This window comes from Leptonychotes weddellii, chromosome 3 (genome assembly GCF_054177405.1).
Source record: "Leptonychotes weddellii isolate Sample4059 chromosome 3, ASM5417740v2, whole genome shotgun sequence".
NCBI classification, from domain to species: Eukaryota; Metazoa; Chordata; class Mammalia; order Carnivora; family Phocidae; genus Leptonychotes; species Leptonychotes weddellii.
In genome coordinates, this window is record NC_138371.1 from 11514284 (window position 1) to 11539556 (window position 25273).

General features: G+C 39.9%; 1 protein-coding gene across 1 annotated transcript in view; it reads right to left on the reverse strand.

Moving 5' to 3' along the window:
* Positions 1-25273, reverse strand: part of NYAP2 (neuronal tyrosine-phosphorylated phosphoinositide-3-kinase adaptor 2) — a 256862-nt gene that overhangs the window by 81969 nt on the left and 149620 nt on the right. The window contains exon 4 of the mRNA XM_081813497.1: positions 20562-21665. Coding sequence (XP_081669623.1) covers positions 20562-21665 — 1104 coding nt within the window. The remainder of the gene's footprint in view (positions 1-20561; positions 21666-25273) is intronic.

A 25273-nucleotide genomic window follows, 5' to 3' on the forward strand; every position in this document is an offset into this window, starting at 1 on the left:
ATGTTCATCCATTCTGTTTCTTAAATTCCACATTAGTGAAATTATATGGTATTTGTCTTTCTCTGATTGACTTATTTCACTTAGCATAACACACTCTAGCTCTATTCACATCGTTGCAAATGGCAAGATTTCATTCTTTTTGATAGTTTAGTATTCCATTGTGTGTGTGTGTGTGCGTGTGTGCGTGTGTGTGTGTGTATGCCATATCTTCTTCATCTAATCATCAGTCGATGGGCATTTGGGTTCTTTCCATATTTTGGCTATTGTTGACAAATGCTGTTATAAACATTGGGGTGCATGTACTCCTTCCAATGTGTATTTTTGTATCCTTTGGGTAAATATCTAGTAGTGCAATTGCTGGATCATAGGGTAGTTCTATTTTTAGCTTTTTGAGGAACTGCCATACTGTTCTCCAGAGTGGCTGCTTCGTAATTGTTGAACACACATGGCTCTTTCCTTGGGTCTGTCCTCGCAAAAGCTGATCCTGCCTAACAACAAACTTACAGCTTGACAAAAAAGCATAAACAAAACCCAATACTTTAAAAAGAATGGTGGAGAGGAACAATGGTTCAGGCTCCATAATAAATTCATCCTGTCTTGAAGAAAGCCTTTATATTAGGAAAGAATGGGACCTAAATTTACATAGAAAAGAAGAAACAAATTAGGGAGGGTTTTGAGTGACGAGCTAGAGTTTGTATTTTTGAGGAGCAGGGTATGTGATGCCATCAGCATTAAAGGAAGATTCTCCCAGGGGAAGCATGCAAGAAGGACCAAGAGGAAGATGTGTGAGGAGTTATCCCACGTCAGAGGCTCATCACCAGCACCATCTTATCTCTGAGCACATGAAATCCACAGAACTTCAGATATCACCATCTTAATATTATGATGCTATCAACTTCTTAAACACCCTTTTCTTTTTTTTTTTAAGATTTTTATTTATTTATTTGAGAGAGAGAATGAGAGAGAGAGAGCACATGAGAGGGGGGAGGGTCAGAGGGAGAAGCAGACTCCCTGCTGAGCAAGGAGCCCAATGCGGGACTCGATCCTGGGACTCCAGGATCATGACCTGAGCTGAAGGCAGTCGCCCAACCAACTGAGCCACCCGGGCACCCTTTTCAATGGGGTGTACAGACATAGATGGAAAGATGCAGAAATAGAAAATATTTTGTAGTGTATCTTTTTATAAACAATTTTTAGTGTTTGCATTTAATGTAGATAAACTTGTGATTATTTACTAGATGAAGATCACTTTTTGAACTTCAAAAATCCATCACATGTTTAATGACAAGAAAATCATTTTTTACCACCTCATTGTCTGGTCTTAATCTGATGTCAAAATTTAGAGTGAAAAATACCAGACAAGGTTATGCTGAGAACTCATTAAATAAATACCCTGAACTCAGTCAATTCTCTGCATATTAAAAATGGAACATAATTATGGAAAGTGTCTTTATTGTTCAACAATTCTTTTTTACTTTAGAATAGTGCATAAAAATGCAAATGTCTCCTTATAATTTACCACATGAAATATTTATGCCCACAGCTCCCGGCAGCCCCCATAATGCCAATGGTGGGCTTTTAGTTCTTCCTTCCCATTTAAGACTTGACATTCTGAAGCTCATCTTGCTCCCTCTACATCTAGTACCTTCACATATATGATAGAGAAACTACTGATAAAAATCTCTTAGAGGGACAAATAGAATTCTAAAAACTTGGAAGAGAGAGTTTTAGGGTTGTAAAATCTTTATAACCTGGATCAGGCACACATTTTGACTTAGGATGTTTTAAGATATCTATGTCTTTTGACAAATTCCAAAATCATATGCCAACAGTTAGAGAAGACCTGACACTAGAGTCATTCTTAAGTAGGACACAAGGCAGCAAATTAACATAAATCTAACAATCTAAAAAAGAATCTTCTTGAAGAAAGGAGGCCACAGGGACTCAAACATATGTGATTTTTATATTTTCCTCCTTCCTACTGCCCCAGTCACAGCCATGCTGAATAGAGGCTGTCATAGTACAAAGATCTGTGGATTTAATTTTTTGGGAAATTTGACCCTCGTAATGGTTCTGCCATCATCTAGGTGACACCGAGCACATTTTCTTTCTGTGCTTCTGTGTACACATCTATCAAATAAGGGGTTTAGACCAGAGCATCCTTAAGATGTTTTCTGGATCTGAAATTCTATGGGGAAAAAAATTAAAAAGAAGGGGCCAAAACTTGAAATCATATGCTTGTTTCCGGGGCGCCTGGGTGGCTCAGCCGTTAAGCATCTGCCTTCGGCTCAGGTCATGATCCCAGGGTCCTGGGATCGAGCCCCGCATCAGGCTCTCTGCTCAGCGGGGAGCCTGCTTCTCCCTCTCCTACTCTGCCTGCTTGTGTTCCCTCTCTCACTGTCTCTCTCTGTCAAATAAATAAATAAAATCTTAAAAAAAAAAAAGAAATCATATGCTTGTTTCCTTAGTTTAAAGTGAAATGGGGTTTTTATGTGCACCTAAATACCTTACAGAATTGGTATTTGATGAAAGTGCCACCTCCTGAGTCCCAGTGTTCTTAAGATTACAACTTTGGCCCGTTTTAAGGAAGTTTTCAAACTAATTTATGATACCTTACCATAGGACAAAAGAAGGGTGGTTTTACATACAAGACATCCTTAGGTGTTGCCAATAGAATGAGCAATTACACAGCCAAAATGCAGAAGAAACGATGCCAGACCCAAGGAGAAGTAACAATACTATGAAGAGAATAAAAAAAAAATACATGGCTATAACTTGAGTTGCCCTTTTCTGAGATACTCAAGAGGGTTTGACTTTATGAGCAGAATCACTGCTTACTAAGACCACTGGGAGAAAGCAGACCAATTATCTATCGAATGCAAGGAATCCAAATTAACTTTTTCTTCTACGGGAAAAAAATGTGGAATTCTACAGACAAGACACCTCTATAGCATTTCTGTTTTCACCTATTTTCTTAAGCAGCAAAGTCAGGATAACCTTTTGAAGAACAGCGGAGAAAGAGAATCACCGGAAAGATCAAAAGAATATTCTACTACTAGACATTTTATAGATTGGGAAGACTTTGGTAATGTAGGACACTTTTATGTAGCCTCAAGACTGAGTTAATGTGCATAGGAAATTACTATTAGGCATTTGGGATCAAAATTGATGTTCCTGTTGCATGGGTTATTGCCATAGTTTTATAGAAATGGCTCAGATGTTGTTGGAAGATATAAAATTAGTGCTCATAATGCAGTGCATGGATTCATACAGCAACTTAGAAACCAGGTACAGACAGGTTCATACCTGTGAACGCCAAGATCTGGGAGGCCTTGGGCAAATCGTCTTCCCCTTCTGAACCTTCATTTGCTTATCTTTAAATGAGGCATCTGGACTCAAGGATCTTCAAGTTTAGGATTCTATTGATAAGTACCCAGAACACATTCTATATTAGAGATTCCCAGCCCTATTTGCATATTAGAAACATTTGGGGAGCCTTCAAAAATATCCATGCCTGGGCCATAATTAGATTACATTGCTGAGGCTGGGGCCTTGACATGGGTAAATTTTTTTTTTTTTTTTACATTGGTCATTTTTTAAAAGCTTCCCAAGACTTTCTAAAGTAAAGCGAGGGGTTTAGAACCACTGTTCTACACTTAACAGAACATTTTTAGCAACATTTAATATACTTTTCATCACTCTTTTTGTAGACTGGCTGGGTTCTTGGTTTCCCTGGTTTTCCCTATTTTAGCTGAAAGCATTTTAATTATCTTTCCTTACTCAAGAGAAAGGAAAAAAAAATAGGAGCTGATCTATTTTATATTTATTAAGATTTCTTGAAAAAAATTCATAGGTGGAGAAGAAAAATGCTTGACCACATCAAATTTTAAAATGATCGCCATCATTTATTTATTTGCATTATGATTGTTCCCCATCTTCATAAACAAGGGGAAATTGAGCTGCCAAAGCCAAGAACACACACAATCAGTGAGTGGGTGGGTGAGAATTTGTTGTTGAATTTCGATTCTTTTGCTTTGCTTCTTCAGCTAGGCTGCCTTATAATTGATAAGGAAACCAGCACTTTAAGGAAGATAACTGACTGCTTTACATCACCTGCCAAACAATCATTAGGAGATACAAAGTCACTGATCTAAGACAGCCACAAAACATCATACGTACTTCTCAGTGTTGTCTGTTTTCTATGCCTGTTCTTTAAAGGTCATAGTTCTCTCTTGATTTTCGAAGGAAAGACAAGCTTTGCCACTACTAGGTGGGAGGTGTGTGGGTAGTGGAATACATGCACAAGTGGAATCAACTTTAATTAAGACTCAAATCATTTTAACAGGCAGATGGAAAAATGTTTCAATCCTCTTTTTTTTTTTTTTTTTTCTTATTCATGAGAGACAGAGCGAGAGAGAAAGGCAGAGGGAGAAGCAGGCTCCCAAGGAGCAGGGAGCCCGACGCGGGACTCGATCCCAGGACCCCGAGATCATGACCCGAGCCGAAGGCAGACGCTCAACCATCTGAGCCACCCAGGCGCCCAATGTTTCAATCCTCTTTAAAAGAAACAGAGGCATTCAGGCACTAAAAATATTAACGCATGGGAAGAAAAATAGCATTTCCATTCTTCCTGAAAGATGTAATTCTGAAAATACATTCATAACTTTTCCTGAAGCAAACACTAAATGCTAAGAATAATAATCCCATCATCACAAAGGGTAGAAAGAATAATTAAATTCTATCAAAGCAAATGCAAAACTTAGATTGTTGGAATTACAGTTACTAATGGCCATATTTGGGGAGTTAAAAAAGTCATAGCTATTAAGGTTTCATAAGCAAGGCAAGGCAGAAATTTTAACCCTTTTAGGGGTAATATAACTAATGACTACAGAATTGAATGTATAAAGCATTGCAGTTCTTACTGATTTTAATTCACCTATTCTCTAGATAAGTGTGGCTAGAATAAAGAAAGGGTGCTTGGGAATCATTTTTTGCCAATCTGGAATTTTTCATAGCTTTCTTACTGAAAAACTATGCATATAAATTTGAAGAGGGAGGGAAAAACCCCCAACACTTGTTTAGGAAAAGTCTCTAATTAACTAGGTTATTTTCCACCCCCCCAAAATGGTATTTTAAATGAAGTTAGTCAAGAAGATCAAGTAAAGCTATAGGGAAAACCAATAGATACCTATTTAAATGTTGATTTCTTAACATTTAGAGGGCATTCAGGAGAGCTGGAACTCTTTTCAGAATATGCTTTTACATAACAACCTATTTTTGCTCTAGTATTTGAACCTCTTTGGCTTTCAGTTTGTCTGTAACATGAGGAAGTTAAATAAGACTATTTTGTAGGCCCAGCAAATATTTATTGAATGCGCACTGTGTAACTCATGGTCTAAGGACAGAGAGTAGGAAGTTAAGGATCTTATTCTTCACTTGTTCTCTTGGGAGCCAAGGATGGTAGGATACAAGAGTTCTCTGGAAATTTCATATGGCAATATCATTCCACCTATATTTCTTTCTTTTTCGTTTCTCCCCCTTCCTCTCCTGCCCTCCCTCCCTTCCTCTCTTTTTCAGCTTATTTTTAGGTTAGGTGCATGTCATCCGCCTCCTTGTTTCACCTTGGCATCATCTTTTCTTCACATTTTGTCACACACACACACACACACACACACACACAATGCGTATATGAACTGCTTAATCACAAAGTGCCTCAGGAAGAGAGGGGTTTATTTTTCACCTTTTTATGAATTAAATGCAAATAAGAGAGGAGCTGGATTAGATGTTATTCTTTATTTCTGATGTTACCAATACTCTTTATTACCATGATGTCTTGTTTCATAAATTATCTGGTAACAGACTTCTTTGTGGCAAAATCAATCTGAACGATGAATAAGGCCTAAGAGAATTCCAATATCTATTGTTTGGGGTTAGGCTTATGGGTTAAAAAAGAGGAAGGGAAAAAGGGAAAAACCAAAGAAACAGGAGGAGAATAAGGAGACAGTAATATTTGCAATGCAAGATTCTTCAGCTGAGGCTATGATTATGCCCCAGACAAAAACCACTTCTCTGCTGAGGGTCACCAGACCCAGTCCACTGAAGTGGATCAAGGATGCCCAGGTCTTTGTGAGATTCAGAACCTAAGTAAATGTTGCAACATGGGCCAGGAAGGCAAGAATGGCACAGTATAGAGGCAGGGGACAGAGAGACACAATGTCTTTTTAAAATGTTCCGTTCTAGAGGCCCCTGGGTGGCTCAGTTGGTTGAGCATCTGACTCTTGATTTTGGTTCAGGTCATGATCTCAGGGTCTTGAGATTTAGCCCCACATCAGGCTCCGCACGGGGCATGGAGCCTGCTTAAGATTCTCTCTCTCTCTCTCTCTCTCTCTCCCTCTGCCCCCCGCCCCACGGGCATGTGATATCTCTCTCTCTCTAAAAATAAAGAAATAATGAAATAAAATGCTCAGTTTTAAATCTTTCTGTCTTTTTTTACTATTTATATCTTTGCATAATGTTTTTGGCTGCCAAATCTTCCCTTATAAGGCACCCTCCTCATTAATAAATGTTCCTCTCATCTTCATTTAAATTCTCAGGTTTTATGGCCTGACATTTCAAAATAAAGATCCTAACACCTGAAATAGTGCCTGGCATACAGTAGGTGTTTTATAAACATGCATCAAATGAATGAAAGACTGAATGAATGCGTATATGTGGTTAAAATGTTTATGAATTAATAGCATCAAAAATCCCTCAAATATTTAGGAATAAACTTAACCAAGGGAGTAAAAGGTATGTACACTGAACACTACTTCTTCCATCAATTTTACAGGCTCACTCTCTTCTAGCTTAGGACTCTGGAATTTAGCATGAGGCCGACTCTCCATTTTTGTCCCCTTATGTGGCTGTGCATTAATTCTTGAAGGGGACTTAGCTGATCTTCAGTAGGAGACCTTCACCAGAAGGAGCTCCAGTGTGCTTACCCTGATAACTACTGCCCCTCTTGTCTAGCTGGGTATGATTCGTGTTCCTATTTCTTTCCCTCCAATTCAGGTATGTAACATACAAGCCTCCAAAAAAGTTTGTTTTGTACCATATGTCTTACTTTTAAAAGCCTTGGAACATAGGTGTCTGAAGACCTTACTCCGGTAGATGTGATTTTGCTCCTTTGTGGATTATATTGAATGCAAGTGGGTGCCTTTTAGGGCTTTCTTTCCCTTCCTCCATCCCAGACCTAGGAGTTTCTGTTAATTCGAAGACACCGCAAATGTAGCTGACACAGGAGCTCACAATCCCCCAGGGGCACAAAACTCAGGTCTGGCTTCACTTATCTGGCTCAATAGCTTCCATAGTTTTCTCTATTCTTAGAAGAACTTTTAAAATTAATAAGGGGAGAGAGGATGCTGAAGTCCAGGGAAGCGCACATTTTAGACCAACACGGATTGGGAGCTGGGTTCCTTAAATGTCAGCTACTTGTGAGTTTCTGTAAGTCTTCCATTGATTTCACATGGAAGTAGGTCAGGACTGCTTTTAACTGGAGAAGCAGCATGCTGCAGGTTTCATTTTACTATGAGGAGTGAATATTAAAAATTGATGTGCAAAGCAAACCTCTGCTTAATTAGCATCTGGATAAAGACTTTACTGGGAAAGCCATGGAAGTTAATAAAAAATGAGAAAATTGACAATGACGTATTTCAACAGCTATTTCTCTGTTGTAGCCTCTCATTTATGAGAAATACTATGGATGGTCACTCCATGCATTGTCGACTTACGCTAGTTAATCTGTATTGAGGAGGTTAGCATTCTTTCTGTGTCTGTGGCTATACTCAGAATTCTGTACAAAATTTACGTGTTGTTGTTTTATGGCATTGAAATTTTCAAATGCTAACCTTAATTTTTTTTTTTTTTGCATGTTAACTGACCACTTTAAAAGAAAAAGTGATTCTATTGAATCGGCTTAAACACAACACCTTTGACTGTCCTCCCTCTACATACTAAATACTTTTTATACTAAGCATTTGGGGTCTTCTTGCTTTCCAACTAATTCATTGGTTAATACCTATGCCTTTTGAGAAGCAGCGTTTTTATTCAAAAAGAAATAAACCATTTTTAAGCAGGAAAAAATATTTATTACATTTGAAAAACAGGTCAACCCCCTCAGTTCTAGTGACTTTTTCTTTTGCTAATAAAACATCTTTCACAATCTTGTTTCATGTTGCCTGACCCTTTGTTTTTTGTTTTGTTTTGTTTTGTTTTAAGATTCTATTTATTCATTTGAGAGAGAGCATGAGCAGGGAGAGGGGCAGAGGAAGAGGGAGAAGCAGACTCCCCACTGAGCACAGAGCCCAATGCCTGGGGGGGCTCCATCCCAGGACCATGGGATCATGACCTGAGCCAAAGGCAGATTATTAACTAACTGAGCCACCCAGACACCCTTACCTGACTCTTTGTACAATGAAGATGGTGTCCTTGTTCTCAGAGCTGTTCTTTATAGGATAAGGTTAACTGTATTGCATCAGGTGTGATACCCCTCCACCTTCAAGGCTGAGATATCATTCAGCAACCTGAAAATAGTGTACTCCCTGTGGGAACAGAGAATGGCTTACATCCTCCCCAGTGCTTTATGCTCCTCACGTCAGGTATTGGATGAGCCACTTAAGATGTCAGATCCTTTACCCAAGCCTAACTGAAGAGAGTTCTACCAACAGTATGGAATCTCTGAAAATTTAATTCATTTTTGACCTTACTTCGTTTTTTAATAAAATATTTATTTTTTCCACAGAGAGCTAAAAGTCAATTGCCCCTTATAGTTGCGTAGCTATTTACATTTTACAAGGTCTTTTCTTGGACCCAATTTTCTTTAATTTTTCACAATCCTCTGAGGAAAGTATGAAAAAAACGATACATGGAGAGTTTGACATGCCCTGAAAGCACAGATGTGCAGTGATAAATCCATCTTTCAACTGCAGGACATTTGACTCCTATGTCTTTGCCCATACGGTGTATCTCACGGACCTCTCTGAAACTACTCTCCATTATACTGAGACTGTTCTTTAAGCTGTTCGAACAAAGGAGTTCTTTAAAATAAACAAAAGTTTAGAAGTGAAATTATAGGTTTTATTCTCCTTAAGTGCTGGAAATTAAATAGGAAATGGACCGCATGCTGATGCCATGTATAATCTAGCTGATAGTTTTCTATCTACAGCATAATATCTTAATACTGCTTCTAAAATCATTCAGTAAATACTTATGCTATGCTATTTTTAATGGACCTACTTTAATTCTTATAGAAACTACTTAGACTATGAGTACTTGCTTTCATTTCCCTTGCTGAGTACTGTCTAGTTTCCAATCAGTAACAGGACTGACTTCTCTTCTATTTCATATAAAAAATTATCTAAACCTGGGTTCTCCATTGATATTCTTTGGAGCAGCTGGTTCTGAAATATCTTCACTAGTCTTGACCGCTGCACCCTGTGCAAAATTCAGATTATTATCAATCCTCGGTAATCATGGTAATTCTGTTGGGCTTTATTATTTAAAAAATGTTAGCTTTGGAAAAATAATCCATAAATATAAACTGAGTATGCAACACATAGTCATAGAAACCATGGGCATGTAAATAAAATATATAGTCTTTGCTCTCAAAAATTTACCATTTAATTGGGGAGATTGGATACACATTCATTCACTTTAGTGAAACAGTCATTTGATGATTCAAGGAACACATACTGAACATGTACTCTGTGCCAGAAAATGTGCTGTGGCTGCAATTAAAAAAAAGACTCAGTATTGTGCCCTGACAACTTCGTTAGGCTGATAAACATTGAAAAGCTAATCACAACACTGTGTCAGAAGAGCTTTTTTATATAAATGGAGGACAGACCTCCCCAACCCCTGCCAAAAAAGCAGAAGAAACAGAGTCCCAAAAGGATTGCTAATGAGGATATCATATTGCATGAGAATCAAGGGGAATGTCTTCAGATGGAGCAAATAAGAATGTCAGACGTTCTGTGAAGTTTAAGAGAACCAGAAGAGGAAAGAGGCCAGGGCCAGAGACCAGTTGGGAATTAGCCCTGTGTGACTTGGGAGTGAGCAGAAGAGGGAGTTGGGTTATTGGAAATGCAGTGGGCGGGGGGTGGGGGGCTGGCAGGTGAGGGGGACAAGAAATGGAAGCAGCAAGTGCAGAGCATTCACTTGAATGGTTTGGCCATGAAAGCGAAATAGAGAATCATGGCTGGATAGAATATCAAGCTGTTTTTCTCTGAAACATCAATGGACAATTTTATTTTACTTCATATTCAGAACTCATAAACATAGCTTGGTTTAGAAGCCAAAATGAATTCTGCAGCCCTAGAGTAACATTATCAATCAACCAAACAAGGACCACTCTGAGGCAATCTAATTTCTTAGGTTCTCTTGGGCCAACATTGACAAAAAGCTTTCATCGTTTTGACATATCTGTCTTGTCATTAATCATTAGTAAGTGGTTAATAACTAATCAAAGAAAGAAGCTAGTTTGTGGATCTAGAGGCAACTTTGATACTCAGAATGTGAGAGCTTTGAGGGAGCAATGCCTCACTTCAGCTGTCATCATTCTGTTGGGGGCTGCTAACACCAAAACCTTTACTCGGTCTTCTAGTTCCTGGGAATCTAGATTTCTTGTTTGAATCATGGGAATAAAAACCCCATTAGAATTACCCACCCATACTTAGGGATGAACGATACATGAATGCTCCCAATCTTTATGTGTTGACTCTTCCTACCTTTTGTTTTTCTATCCTTTTCTCTTTCTCAACTTAATTACATGGGTTCCATCTATAACAAGGAAATACATGCAAAAATTTTTTAAAATGTTATTTTATTGAATGTAACTGTAACTTGACCAGAATAAAATGTAGGGGCAATTTTTCCCTCCACCATCAATTGTCAGAAGAATACTACAGACTTCAAGATTTTAATTTTTTCCTTTAAGTTCAGTTGTTCTGGGTATACCAGGCTAGACAGGATAATGCGGCTTTAAAATCCATGTTACTAACACTCTCTCCCCCATCTTAGAGTCTATTTAGTATTTTTATTTCTTCCATTTGGGAATAGCAATAGCCCAGATTCTCCAGCTGATTGGTTATTCCACTAGAAGTGGAACATTTAATTAACCTAGCTCCCATCGACTAACAACAATAATGAGCTTGCTTCAACCGAGAAACACCATGCACCACTACAGACAGTTCATTAAATTTGGGATTGCCATCTATTCACTGAATTCTGAAAAACTGAGTTTTTCAAAAATTAAAAAAAAAACCTTTTCAAGTATTTTATAACTCGAACCCATTTTTACCTAGGAACACACACGTGCAAGGCTGCCAGTCACATGATAATAGCTCCCCGGATTTATGCACAGCCTTTCCGCCAAAGAGGTTAAATGACCTGGTTGAATGTGCTTTCATTCTCTTTACCACCTAAGTTCAATAATGCATAATGTTAAGCAGATTAGAATTCCTTCTTTAAAATGTTGATCTCTATTATTTTCTTAAAAAATGCATCTCTCTCTCTCTCTCCAAATCTTGAGAAGTGATCAATTTTCACAGCTATTCATTTATACGGAAACTGATGATGATTTGGCATCTACAAAATGGTCCACATTTATTTATTTTTTTTTTTTTTTAAGATTTTTTATTTATTTTACAGAGAGAGAGACAGTGAGAGAGGGAACACAAACCGGGGGAGCGGGAGAGGGAGAAGCAGGCTTCCCGCCGAGCAGGGAGCTCAATGTGGGGCTTGATCCCAGGACTCTGGGACCATGACCTGAGCCGAAGGCAGACGCTTAATGACTGAACCACCCAGGCACCCCAATGGTCCACATTTAAATGCTTTATGGATATATTCTTTACATTTTTCTCCTAATAAATCTGCCTGGAGTGCAATAGACATTCTTTTAAACAGGACACTTAAGAGCAGAAGCAATGAATTTAGCATTCAGCATAGGTCATTTCTGGCTGAATGACTATATTGATTTCAGTGTGGAATTTTTAAGTCAGAGGATATCTGATGTTTTTTTCACTTAATGGTCAAACATTTCTCATTTGGCTTTTGTTTTTCTTGACTATAGTAGCCCTCTCAAATCATTATGCCTATTAATTCAACAAGTTCAATAAATACTTATGGTGTATCAACTTCGAGAAAGATTGCATTGGGCTGAGGGCTACCTTAAAGAAAATGATGAAAAGGTATGGCCCTTGTCCTCCTTGGCCATATGTCTTAATGGGAATAAGAAAAAAAAAACCGCACAATATATCAGAATAAGACACACATTGTTACAGAAGTATAAAGTGTTCTTGGAGTTTGAAAGAGATCGTTTCAAGACAATAGCGCACACACACACAAAAAAAACTCTATGAAGAAGTAGGTGGACTCTAAGCAGAGATTCAAGGATTAAACTTTGTTTTATGGACTTACTGAGGAAGCCCTTCCAGCAAGAGAGAACAACATCAGACAGACAGTCTCAGAGGCAGGAAGAGGGTCATTTTTTGAGGGATCCACACATCATTCAGTAATCCAGAGATGCATCAAACAACAGAGCCAGAAGAGACTCACAGTTTTCGCACCTAATATTTTCATTTGAAATGTGAGAAAACTAACACATTAAGAGATGAACGGACTTATCCAAAGTCTCGAAGCTTTTTAATGGTTGAACTAAGATGGAAACCATCTCTTGTGACATCTAGCTCCTGCCCTAACCCTCTAGATCATATTTAATTAGGAAGCAGGAAAAACATAGGGGAGTGAGATGTGGCCGACAGGAACGCCTTTACTTATACCTAATATTTAATGACTTCTAGATGTCAAAGTGCTGAAAATATAGGATATTAAATACAAATCAAAAACTGGACTTCCTGTTTGAGGTAATTCAGTAGGAGGGAAAGAAATCAGTCCTAGGGGCGCCTGGGTGGCTCAGTTGGTTAAGTGGCTGCCTTCGGCTCAGGTCATGATCCTGGAGTCCCGGGATCGAGTCCCGCATCGGGCTCCCTGCTCGGCGGGGAGTCTGCTTCTCCCTCTGACCCTCCCCCCTCTCATGCTCTCTCTATCTCATTCTCTCTCTCAAATAAATAAATAAAAGAAAAGAAAAAAAAAAAAAAGAAATCAGTCCTAGTACATTAAGTACAAGATGAGGGAATCTTGCTTTTTTAAAAAATTGACTGGTGTAGCTTTATTTCTGAATTGAAATGTTTCTGCATTTTATAAATCTAAAGCAGGGAGGGTTCTTCTTAATTCAGAATATTGCTGATTAAATTGCCGACAAGAAATTGCACTTAAAGATTCAGCAGCTGGAGAATATAAACACAGGGGATAAACACGTCTGCCTGCATCAATCAAAGACAGTTGCAGTCTACCCCCAGAAAGGTGAGCAATTATTTATGAAATTATGTCTTCTTCAGTGATTCTATGTTGCAATCCAAGAAGAAACTGAATGAGGAAAACAGACAATGTCATGGTCCCAATTAACCACGGAGTCACATGCATTTTCAAATCAACAGATTTTACTTATGCTCTTTTAACCTCACCATCTTGAAAAGAAATTTCTTTAGCTTTAAAAAAGAGTAATAATTAAGTAGGTCAGTATGTTCTTGAAGAACTGTATTTTTTAATTTTAATTTTAAAGATAAGTGTCTAATTCTGTCAACTGCACATAAACGTAAGAGAAAAGAGGTGATGCTAAGCAGCATTTTGCGTAGGGCTCTTTTGGAGTGTTTGTTTTACTAGATCGGTTTCCAGATTAATGATGCTGGGGCCTTCACTGCCTTTGAGCATTGGCTGGGATTTTTGATCCATGGGCTATGCGTTTTCCCTTGCGGTAGTGACGGGCCATCAAGCTACTACATAGTTATGGGCAAGAAGCAAGCAGCTGAGGACAAAAGCCCTACATCCCTGGAGGTAGAATCAGCTAGTTGGTAGCTCAGTATTGAAAATCTCATGGACCAAAGAAATATGCATGTACTTTCTTAAGTTAAACTTGGAGGCACTGAGGTGAGCACTCACATCTTCTCCCTCAGGTCATTTAGGTGATTCTGAGGCCGCCTGGGCAGGCCACATGCCTTCAGGGACAGCTCAGAAGCCTGCAGTATAGAACAGCCCATCACAGAGACTAGGCTCTTCAAAAGTGAATTTTGGAGGGTGCTGAAAATTTTTCCACCCCCTTCCTAAATTGATGGCCACTGTTAAGCGGTCCATGCCATTCAGGTACACATTCAGCTTTCTCTTACTAAGCAGATATTGCTGAGAGTGATAACACTGTAAGTCAGTAGAATTTTGATGACAACTGGTATATTTTAATGGCACTAGGAAGAGGAAAGAAATTGGGGAGACTGGTCAAGTGTAGATAAAGTATCATTAAAGCCAGAAACTCTAGAGCTAAATAAACTGGATTCGAGTCCCAGATTTACCCCGTATGTGACTCTGGGCAAGCTGTGCCTCACTGTCTCCCATCTTTAAAATGATGATGCTGCTATCACCTGCTTCAGAGCATTGCAGTGAGGATGGAATACATGTATGCAAAATGCCTAGAACGGTGTCTGGTACAGAGTAAGCATATCAAAGTACATGCTACCATTATGATGGAAGCATCTTCAAGGAAAAGGCTGGGTGCTGCACACGTTCCCGAGGTCCTCACCACTAGCTGCTTTGATGCATCCCACTCTGGGCAAAGTTCTTGAAATCTGGTCTTGAAATCATTCCTGAGACAAACCTGTTGGAGGCAGAGGCATGTTCCAAGAACTTCGTCACCTCATTTCCCCCATCAGCACTGTCAGCTCTAATGCCTGGGATCTTTGGCTCAGTCATGACAGCCAGACCCCCTCATTGCTCTCATAATGTCTGCTCTCCCTGTCCTTCCAGCGTCCCCCCCAAGGAAGACTCTCATTATAACCGAGGTCCTAGCTCAATTTCCACTCTAAGCAGCTAGAAGGAGCCTTGCTAATGCAGAAACTATCCTGAGGCAATAGTGCAGGACTGTGGTTTTGTCTTTTCAGGCCTTCTGGAATCCTCTAAGATACTCTTCAGGTGTTGTGAGTGTAGTTCAAGTCCTAAATGCCTTTGAAGAATCCTAGAATTCTTATAAGTTCCAGATCCAGCTCCCAACACTGGTCAGGTGCCTCCAAGTCACCGTGCATCCAGAAGTTCTGGCTGAAGTCCCAGGTTGAGGGCTCACCCATTCTCATGGCAAGTGAGAGATCCAGACTCATGGATTCTCCTGCATGCCCTCCCTTTTGACTTTTCAATACTTGCTTGGGCCCTAGCCACTCTTAAGCCCCTGCTTTCACAGGAATGAAAAGGAGGAGATATAAAGTCTTGAATTACTCTGCTTGCTAAATTTTACAGAAAAAAATATTTTAAACAGGTCACACAAAATGTGTAGGTTATCCGAAAATAAACTAACATTCATTTCAGGTTTCCCAGGACAACTTAGTTCTTCGGAAGTTGATATTCTTAGCATCTCAGATATGAATCCAAGGACTTCATTCAAGACTTAGTAAGTGGGTTAAATAAAGTGGCCTTTGAAGGTAAGGGTCACAGAGTCCCTTCACAGAAGGTCACACACTTACACTGAATGAGAGCCTCCTCATACAAGGTTGTGTCTCTCTTTCTTGGGCCACAACTGATTAATGGTGTGATAAGACAGTGAGGGAAAGGGTTGAAGGAGAATAGGAGAGTCAGGGGAGGGGAAGAGAACCCATCTGCATCAATAAAACTACCTGAAAAAAGGTAGGAGGCAGGAAAACCTCAAGAAATAGACATAAGAATTCAAATAAATTTAAACGATATAGCAGTAGAGGGCTAGTCAGAGCTACAAACTCAAATAGCCCCTGAAGACATCCCAGTGTCACAGTAATTAAGCTATTAACACTGTGTCACTGTTATTATAAATGGCCAGGGACAATGATAGTCACCACTGTGTGAGGTGTATCCTGTTCTGGTCACCTTGCTAGACACTTTTTTCTTTTTTTTTTTTTTTAAAGATTTTATTTATTTATTTGAGAGAGAGAGAATGAGAGACAGAGAGCGTGAGAGGGAGGAGGGTCAGAGGGAGAAGCAGACTCCCTGCCGAGCAGGGAGCCGGATGCGGGACTCGATCCCGGGACTCCAGGATCATGACCTGAGCCGAAGGCAGTCGCTTAACCAACTGAGCCACCCAGGCACCCCACTAGACACTTTTTTTCAAAAAGACTTATTTATTTGAGAGGGAGAGCACATGAGCGGCAGGGGCAGAAGGAGAGGGAGAGAGAATCTTAAGCAGAAGCCACGCAGAGCCTGACATGGGGCTAGATCTCATGACCCTGAGATCAAGACCTGAGCCGAATGCTTAACCGACTGGGCCACCGAGGTGCCCCAAACACCTTAAGCGCACTAACACATAGTAGGCACACAATGATAATCATAGCAATGACCCTGAATCATAAAGATGGCTACATTATGTTATTATACCCTTCCTTTTTTCCTGAAAGTGGGATAATATATAAATACAGAAATACATTTAAGAAGATTTCCTTCCAAAATCATTCTTTTTTCAGTGAAAAAAAATTTTTTTAATTAAATTAGTAAGAGTAAGTTGGATCAGTTGTTTCACCAGCAATGCCCAATATTTTAGCATCACTGTACCTCAAATGACATACAAAAGGAGAAAGCTGTGTTTGTGGTGTGTGGCGGGGAGGGGAGTGTGGTGGAGGGCATGGAGATAGGTTTTTGGTTTTGTTTTGGTTGAGTTTGTTTGCATGTTTCCTTTGGGTTGTAATTTCTGTGTGTGTGTGAGAGAGAGAGAGTGTGTGGGGTGTGTGTGTGTGTGAGAGAGAGAGGTGGGGGGGGTGTGTGTGTTAAGAAAGTGAATGGAAAGACAAAGGTTACATCTGATTCCTAAGTTTATTTCATCAAACCAATAGGACCCATTTAGATTTATGATTGTAAAAATACAACATAACATCTAAACGTCTTAAATGAGAGTGTTTTTAAGAGGCTGAAAGATGAGATGTAACAGTAGAAAACTCTGTATCTCCATTAATGTGGAATATTGTTATGCATAATGAAGCCCTCTGGCAATGCGGACTCACCATTTTTTAAAATAACAATACCAGATGAGGGGGCCTACATCTTTGTTTTTCTTTGCTCCTTCTTTAGGCCCCCCATGTCTCTATGTCCTTCTGTGAGCTCTATGTGGACCTTAGCAGCTGCTTCAGGTATTGGCATCCACATTGGCTTACGTGTTGATCCCACCCCATGTGTGCATTTCTTTTGTATCTTTCTTGGTGCCTTAGTCTCTGAATTAGTCACTTTACTGTTTGATGTTTCTATTTTTTCCTTAAATTTTCTATTAAAATTTCTCCACATATGCCTTTTCTATCTCCTACTCTCCCTTGGGTATATTATAGAATTTAATTATATTCTTCATTGTGTCTTGTACTTTTTATAAGAGCATATATTCACGCATTTATATTATATATAGGCAAAACCTTTCTTTTAAAAATATTTCTTATTTGAAGAGAAAAATATTTTAAATACTATTATGGTGAATACTCCAAATTCACCATAAACATATTTGTACTTCACCGACTTCTCATGTAGAGAAAAATTTACAGCAATAAAATACAAGTCGATCACTTCTTACATGCCTTGTAGACTCTACCTCTCTGCACAAAATTAAGAAATATTAACAATAACCAATTCAAATAAAATATAGTTAGACTATTAAGTGTCCTCATCTATAGCTAAGCAACATGACAATGTCCCATCAATCAGGGAAAAAAATACTTCCTAGAACACTTAATGTGAAGGCCATGTTTAGAAAATCATGCAGTGAAATGAAATTGGTTCATAGTCTACCACTATCATCTTATTGTATTTCTTTCCTATCAGTCAATCTCTGTCAACAGTTGTAAGCTTTTAAGATATGAAATTAAATTAAGTATATCTTTTTAGATTATTAAAATAAGAGTTGAAGGCATATATTTTGTTTGACATAGATTTTTAAATTAAAACAGAAATATTACATTTCCTTTGATTTGAGTATTAGGAAATTATCAAAATTGACACTTCCAGTAAAGCCAGAGGGTATGGAGAATAGAAATACCAGCCTTAATTTTATTCCTTAAATGTAAAAAAAAAGAAAAGAAAAAAAAAAAAACACTTGAGATTTATTTGACAGAGTGAGAGCGAGCATGAGCAGGGGGGAGCGGGTGGGGCAGTGGGAGAGCGAGACGCAGACTCCCTGCTGAGCAGGGAGCCTGATGCAGGGCTTGATCCCAGGACCCTGAGATCATGACCTGAGCTGAAAGCAGATGTTTAGGACTGAACCACCCAGGCGCCCCGCCACTATGATTTTTTTAGCATTTTCTACTGGAGTCAAAATAACATTAAATTATTCTTTGCACTATCTGCATTTTTCTTCCTTTCCCTTTATAAAGTAAAATATTGAAGTTAATGTAACTCCAGACATGCCCTTTCTCTGAAGAGTTGATACATGGTTAATAGCACACAGGAAGGAATTCAATCCTCAGATCCCTAAAAGCTATAAAGAGCCTGGATCACTTTTCCATCTATAAGCTTTGTTTTAGAAGCACACAAAGCTCATTTTGGACTCGAATGGAGAAGTCTGTGACATATAGCACATAGACAAATTCTAACAGATGGATTTTTCTTGAAATAACTTCATTAGTTAATCATTTCTTTTACATATACTTTTTCTAGCTAATTGGTACAGCTGCCAGCTGGAGCTGTTCAGGATCCTCCAAAGAAACTGGTAGGTAAAAGAAAATCCAATAATTTCACCAAATCTAGGATGAAACGCCCATTAATTTCACACTAACCATTACATAGTTTGAAAGTAAAATCTTATTCTTTCATTTTGTTTCTCCAATTTATTCCAAGCACCTTAACTGATTTGTGCTTAAACCAAATCACTCATCCAGAAGAAACTTGGAACTTTAATAAATTATTTACGTCAGGGTTCATCGAACTTGCCAATATGGCCATTGTGGATCAGATCATCTTTTTTGTCAGCTTTTAAGGACTACCTCTGGCCTGTACCCACTCGATGTCAATAGTACCCTCAGTCGTGACAACTAAAAATGTCTCCAGACATTGCCAAAACTCCCTGGGGGCCAAACTGCTCTGGCTGAGGACCGCTATTTTAGAAGCAGATTGTTCCTAAGTTTTAATTCAATTTTTAAAAAATAGTTTAATGTATGCATGTACGTATGTATTTAATTTCAGACATGTCGAATAGATAAGAATTTTTTGCCTTTCAATCAGGTAAATGAAATGTTTTGGGCAAGGATTATTTAAGCAGTAATACTTTCATAAATCTTTCTGGGTAAATAAGCAAAAAAGACAGGATGTGTGGCTTCTAACATGAATGAATATTAATTATCTAAGAAGCGCCATCACCATTGGGGCACCTGGGTGGCTCAGTCGGTTGAGCATCCGACTCTTGGTTTTTGGCTCAGGTCATGATCAGGGTCCAGAGATTGAGGGCCCCTCCGCCTATTCCATGCTTGAATGATTCGCTCCCTCTGCCCCTCCCCCCACTCTCTCTCTCTATCAAATAAATACGTAAATCTTAAAAAAAAGTGCCATCACCATCTTCATCATCAGAAGTATTAATTTTATTTTTTTTCCTTTAAGGAAGGAACTCAATGGGTAAGTAAAATCCTGTGTGGCTAAGTAAAATCCTATGTTGGGGTAATCTGAGATGAAAATGATTAATTACCAGTTTGGGTGCCTAAGACATTTTTAAGTAGGGGAAAGCAGTGTAATTTAATACAATGGACACTGAGAGAACTGGGATCTGTTTTGACTTGACTGTATACGTATGGAGTGATTTGGGGTTCACAAGAAGATTCAGTCATTCAGATAGAGACATTTCCTGGTCTTCGAAGTTCAACGGTAAATACAATGTGCACCACCTATTTATCACTTAGTGATTTTTTCTGTAATTTATGTATCAGTGGATCTAGGAATAAGATGCTAATTACCATAGGTGTTAAAAGGGAAGCAAGGAGCCTTTTCTAGTTTAGGTTGAATGTGAGAACATAATAACCTCATGAAGTATACAGGGAGAATCATTCGCCATGTTAAAAAAATACTAAATTCTATCCAAATTTCTATCTTCCCAGCAAAAGATTTGCAATCCAGATTTGCTCAAGCAGGTTTTTAATATAAGATAAAGATGAATGTTAATATTTATCATTATGTTTAAATATATACTTTGTCTCAAAATTCAAGTTACTTACCTAAAAATTCCAGTGATCTGTTTACTTTATTAGACTTTCTAGAGCCACTGTAACAATTTACTGTTTAAAAAGTCATTCTTCCTTTCAATAGCATATGTTACACTCCGCCAATTGCCACTTTGAGTTCTTTCAGAATGCACTATCCTTCAGCATGGCAAAGTGAGACAACCCACTTTGATATTTCAACTCAAAGAACTAAAGGCCCTGCACTCCGTGCTTCATCTGCACACCCCGGGCTTCGCTTTATTTTTAAGTTGGAAACCTGTCTCCCAGAGACTGTACACTTACTTTGTGTGGGGTCTTTAGAACGGCGGCCGCTGGACGACTTCCTCAGCAGGCTTCGTCCAGAGGTAAAGAGGCTGGTTAGTTCTTCCAAGGGACTCGTGGGGGTCCTGGACCGGGAGGCACCCGGAGCCGGGCCGTAGGTGTTCACTGAGGCGTTGGCCATCTTGGCCCCATCCTGCGACACCGGCCTGCCGGTCGAATGAGGAGGCACTGATGGAGAGCTCCTAGAGAGGCTGCCTGAATGCACGGCGTCGTAGGGCGGGGGCCGCTTGAGGCTGAGCGGGGTCAGGGACCTCCCCATGCTGACCGGCGATGGGGAGGCCGAGTGGCTCTTCGGGTAGCCGTGGGGGGACTGCGTGCGGTACAGGGTGGACGGCGGGGGCGGGGACGAGGACAGCGCGGAGGCAGCGGCGGCAGGGCTGGGGCCCAGGGCCGCGGCCTGCTCTTTGTCCAGCTTGGGGTGGCCGGAGGCGTGAGAGGGCAGTGAGGACGGAGACGCGCCGGCCTGCTGCTTCATGTAAGACACGTTTTCCAACACGGGCAGCTTGGTGACCTCCAGCGGGGTGAGCGGAGACTCGTCGGAATTGGGGGAGCATTGCACTGGCGCGGGGGGGAACACCAGCAGCGGGGGTCGGTGAGAAAGCAGGTTGGGGAAGGGCGGGGGTATGTCACAAAGCAAACCCTTTGGAGTACATGGCACTGAGGACTTGGCGAAGTCCGATTCAGGCACCGTGGGAGTAGCACACTGCGAAGAGCAACTGTGATGGTCAAGGTCACATTTCGAATCTTGGCCCAAGTCGTCAAAGATGGGGTATTTCATCTCCTCATAGACGGCCTCGCTCTGGTCATCATCCTCCTTCCTGAAGTCTCTGAGAATGTTGCCCACCATCTCGATGTACACGGGCTCCTCCTCCTCAGGGTCCCCCGCCGGGCTGCTCACCAGGGACAGAGAGGGGTCCCGCGGGAGCGACGTCCTCCGAGGCCCGTGCTTCTTGATGTACGTTTCATCGAAAGATGTGCTCAGCTGAGTGTTGGGGTTCCGTTTGGGTTTGGGAGGAGGGATCTTCTTTGAATATTCATCACTGTGGGGTCTGGGTTTGGCTGACGCTACAAAAGAGAAAAGAGAAAAACAGAAAAGTAAAATAGATGAGTACAATAGGAAAGCCTTCAAACAGAACTTGCAGCGCTTGGGTTTAGTGCTATGAACTTTTGATGGGGGCAGGGGAGGGGGTGGCAATTTGCTTCTCTTCTAGTTTGAGGCTTAGACGAAAAATCAAACAAAAGTCAAATTCTTTCCATATGCAGGAAAACCTGATGACAGAACAATAGTAATATTTTTCTGCAAGCTAATATTAATAATCCGACACTGATAAATGCATTAACCAGGACTATTCGTCCCTCTGCCTTAGAATTTCTAAATAGAAGCCTTCAGATGCAACATGTTCTGTAAAAACAATCATATATTTATGAAGATTAACCTCCAAGAATTAAGTGAGAAACTCAGGGGGAAAAAGGCAAGTTTCTGTTAGCACAAATGGTCACAAAAATACCATGGGATTTGAACCCTTTTAATGATGTGGCTATTGCACATGATCATATCTTGCTTTCATTTAGGATAAAAACGTCCCAGCCTGGGCGCCTGGGTGGCTCAGTTGGTTAAGCGACTGCCTTCGGCTCAGGTCATAATCCTGGAGTCCCAGGATCGAGTCCCGCATCGGGCTCCCTGCTCGGCAGGGAGTCTGCTTCTCCCTCTGACCCTCCCCCCTCTCATGCTCTCTATCTCATTCTCTCTCTCAAATAAATAAAAAAAAACGTCCCAGCCTGCTAGGCTTAATCTCTGCCTTGGTTCAGATAAATAACTTCTATACAGATGGGTCTGATACTTCAGGGGAAATTGATGTGAAAATCTTATGAGGCTAGACAAGTTAATCTCTAAATCTCCAGGTATTGTTGATTATGGTGTATTTGTCTGTTTTTGTTCATGAGATCTCTTATGATATCCCAAATGCTATCTTGGAATGAATTTATTAGGTATGTTGCACTGACACACCAGAACTCCCTCAAGCATCTTATACAAGAAAATAATCCAGAGAATGTCGTATAAGCTTCAAGAATAACTTTTGGAAACTCACAACAGATATATGTACTAGTGCGTTCAACAGCCTGCTGGAAGGAAGCACCCCTAGTAATGAAACATAAACTCTGACACCATACAGTAGGGTGGAACAGGCTGGAAACATGTCTGTGACTGAAGTCAATTATTTAGCATGCAGGGAAGGTACTGTTATCTTGTTATTATCTCATTATCTCATTGTGTTGATATATGATCAGAATGATTATCATTATTATGCAGTGCGGCAGAGCGCAGTTACTCGTGGTAAATGGTAGCATATAATGTAAGGTGACAACATATCTTATTGGTGTAAAACTATTGAGAAAATAACAGGCTTCTCTATAATTTGCAGCCTTAAGGGAGGCAGGATCTCAAGGCACAAATCAGGAAACACCTGAAGTCATCTTTGTTTTTTTCAATTAGCATTCTATGACACAGGAGCTTTTCTAAAACTTACTAAAGGAGAAGCAATTGCTTAAAGATTAGTTAGTCTGCTGCTCTACACATCAGTCATGACTTCAGAGAAAGGAAACCCATCAAATATTCTAGAGAACTGGCTATGTCACTCACTTTTCTAGGTCATTCCTGCTTCCAACTATTCTGTCCTATTGTGCCCATAATGATGTTTTTACTCACTACAATCAAATACCTTTCTGAAGGGAAGTTTCTTAATGTACCTAGACTGTTCCTTTAACTTGTATCAGGAAAAACTAGATGTTGCTTTCCAGGGGGTTATGGCAGTGGAGTCTTTTAGTGCCAAAAGTGAAAAGCCTAGAGACAGAATGGGGCAAAAAATACTCAGACAATTCTTTAGGAGGAACCCAAAGTGACCAATAGCTCCTCTCTGTATCTCACACTGGTCTTAAATTTTGCTGGTTTTAAAATTTACTGTGTATATTAATTTTCATGAATTACATAACTCATCAGATTTTATACAAAAATCTGAGCCTGATGTATAAAGTAAAATTATACATCACTGAATAAAGTTGACTTAGTACTGGGGGGACACTGAGTCAGGACCTAGAAGAACAAAAGCCTATCCAGACTATTTTTCTAAAGCTTGTGTCCTGCCATCTTCCACCTTAGGGTCTCATTCTAGGCTAAGTAACACACACACTGGGAAAATATTTGCCACTGATTATTGGGTTCTAGAGATTGAATGGTGTGCAGTTAGGGGAATCCTTAAAAGAGAGAAGTTTGAATAGTGAGGTGCTTTGTGAATAGAGGGTTAACCTAAAGCTAGGAATTAGTGTGTCCATAAGATGATAACTTCATTTTATGGGAGTGGTCATACTTAGAATAGTATTACCATTTTTATCCTTTCTAAATTATAATGCAGTTTTGTTTTCTTTGACCCTTCACTAAAGTCTGATGCCCCCACCTAGACTTGGGTAGTTGTATGGAGAGAAGTAACAGGACAGGCAGAATTCAAGCATCTGAGTCCAAGCCTAGGTAGGGGGACTGCACTGAAGGAAGACCATAACCCAGGATTCCCAGGCAGTGAGGGGTCAGTGGTAGAGCTGGTTGTGATACTCATCGAAGCAGTAGCTTCGTGAACAACTTTGGAACCCAATGTCCCTCTTCCCACGTAGATTAGAAGGTGGCCTTTGGAATGGGCAAGACCAATGCTTGGGTTGCGCTCAAAATGTGAGCAAATGGCACTCATTCTGTTTGCCAAAAGGAACTGAAAAAAAATAAAAATACTTCATATCTATGAAATGATTGAAGAAAGAAAGGGTTCTATTCTAGAACACAACACAGAATTAAGTAGAGCAACTATTCATAAGGAAGGAATACAGACATTCCATTTGTATTGTGAGGACAACTTCAATGCCAAACCAAGCACAGATACTTCCTGACAAGGGGAAGAAAACATAATCTGTGACTCTTATGGTGGCCTTTAATCAATAAGAATTCATCATTGCTATGGACTAAACTGCATTCCTCCCACACTGATATGTTGAAACACTAACCAACAATGTGATGATATTTGGAGATGGTGCCTTTGGGAGATAATTAGGTTCGGATGAGGTCATGAGGGTTGGGTCCTCATAGTGGGTGGGATTAGGACCATCATGTGAGGATACAGTGAGCAGGCAGATGTCTACAAGCCAGAAAGAGAGTTCTCACCAGAAACCAACTAAACTATGCTAGCACCTTGATCTTGGACTTCTGGCCTCAAGAACTGAGAGGAAATAAATGTCTGTTGTTTAAGCCACCCAGTCTATTTTGTTATGAAAGCCTAAACTGACTTAGATAACAGTGTATTTATTGAGCCCTCCATAAAGATGTCATACAGCTGAATGATAAGCACCCACTTTAATTCCATCCTCTGCCATTCAAATATTTGAAATAGCTTTGTTATTTTAAAAATTAATACAGCTCTTTCCCAGTCTTTTCAATTTAAGTTTCACCTGCCCCTGCCCTATATCTCCTTATCCCCTGGAACGATGTCACAAAGAGCAATTACACCTAAGTATAGAAATGCTCCTCCCAGGTACCAATCCAGGGACACCCTTCCACCCAACAGCCTGTAATTCTGGTTATTCTCGGTCTGACTGTCTAATCTCTGATTTGTGCTTTTGATTCCGACCCATTTTCT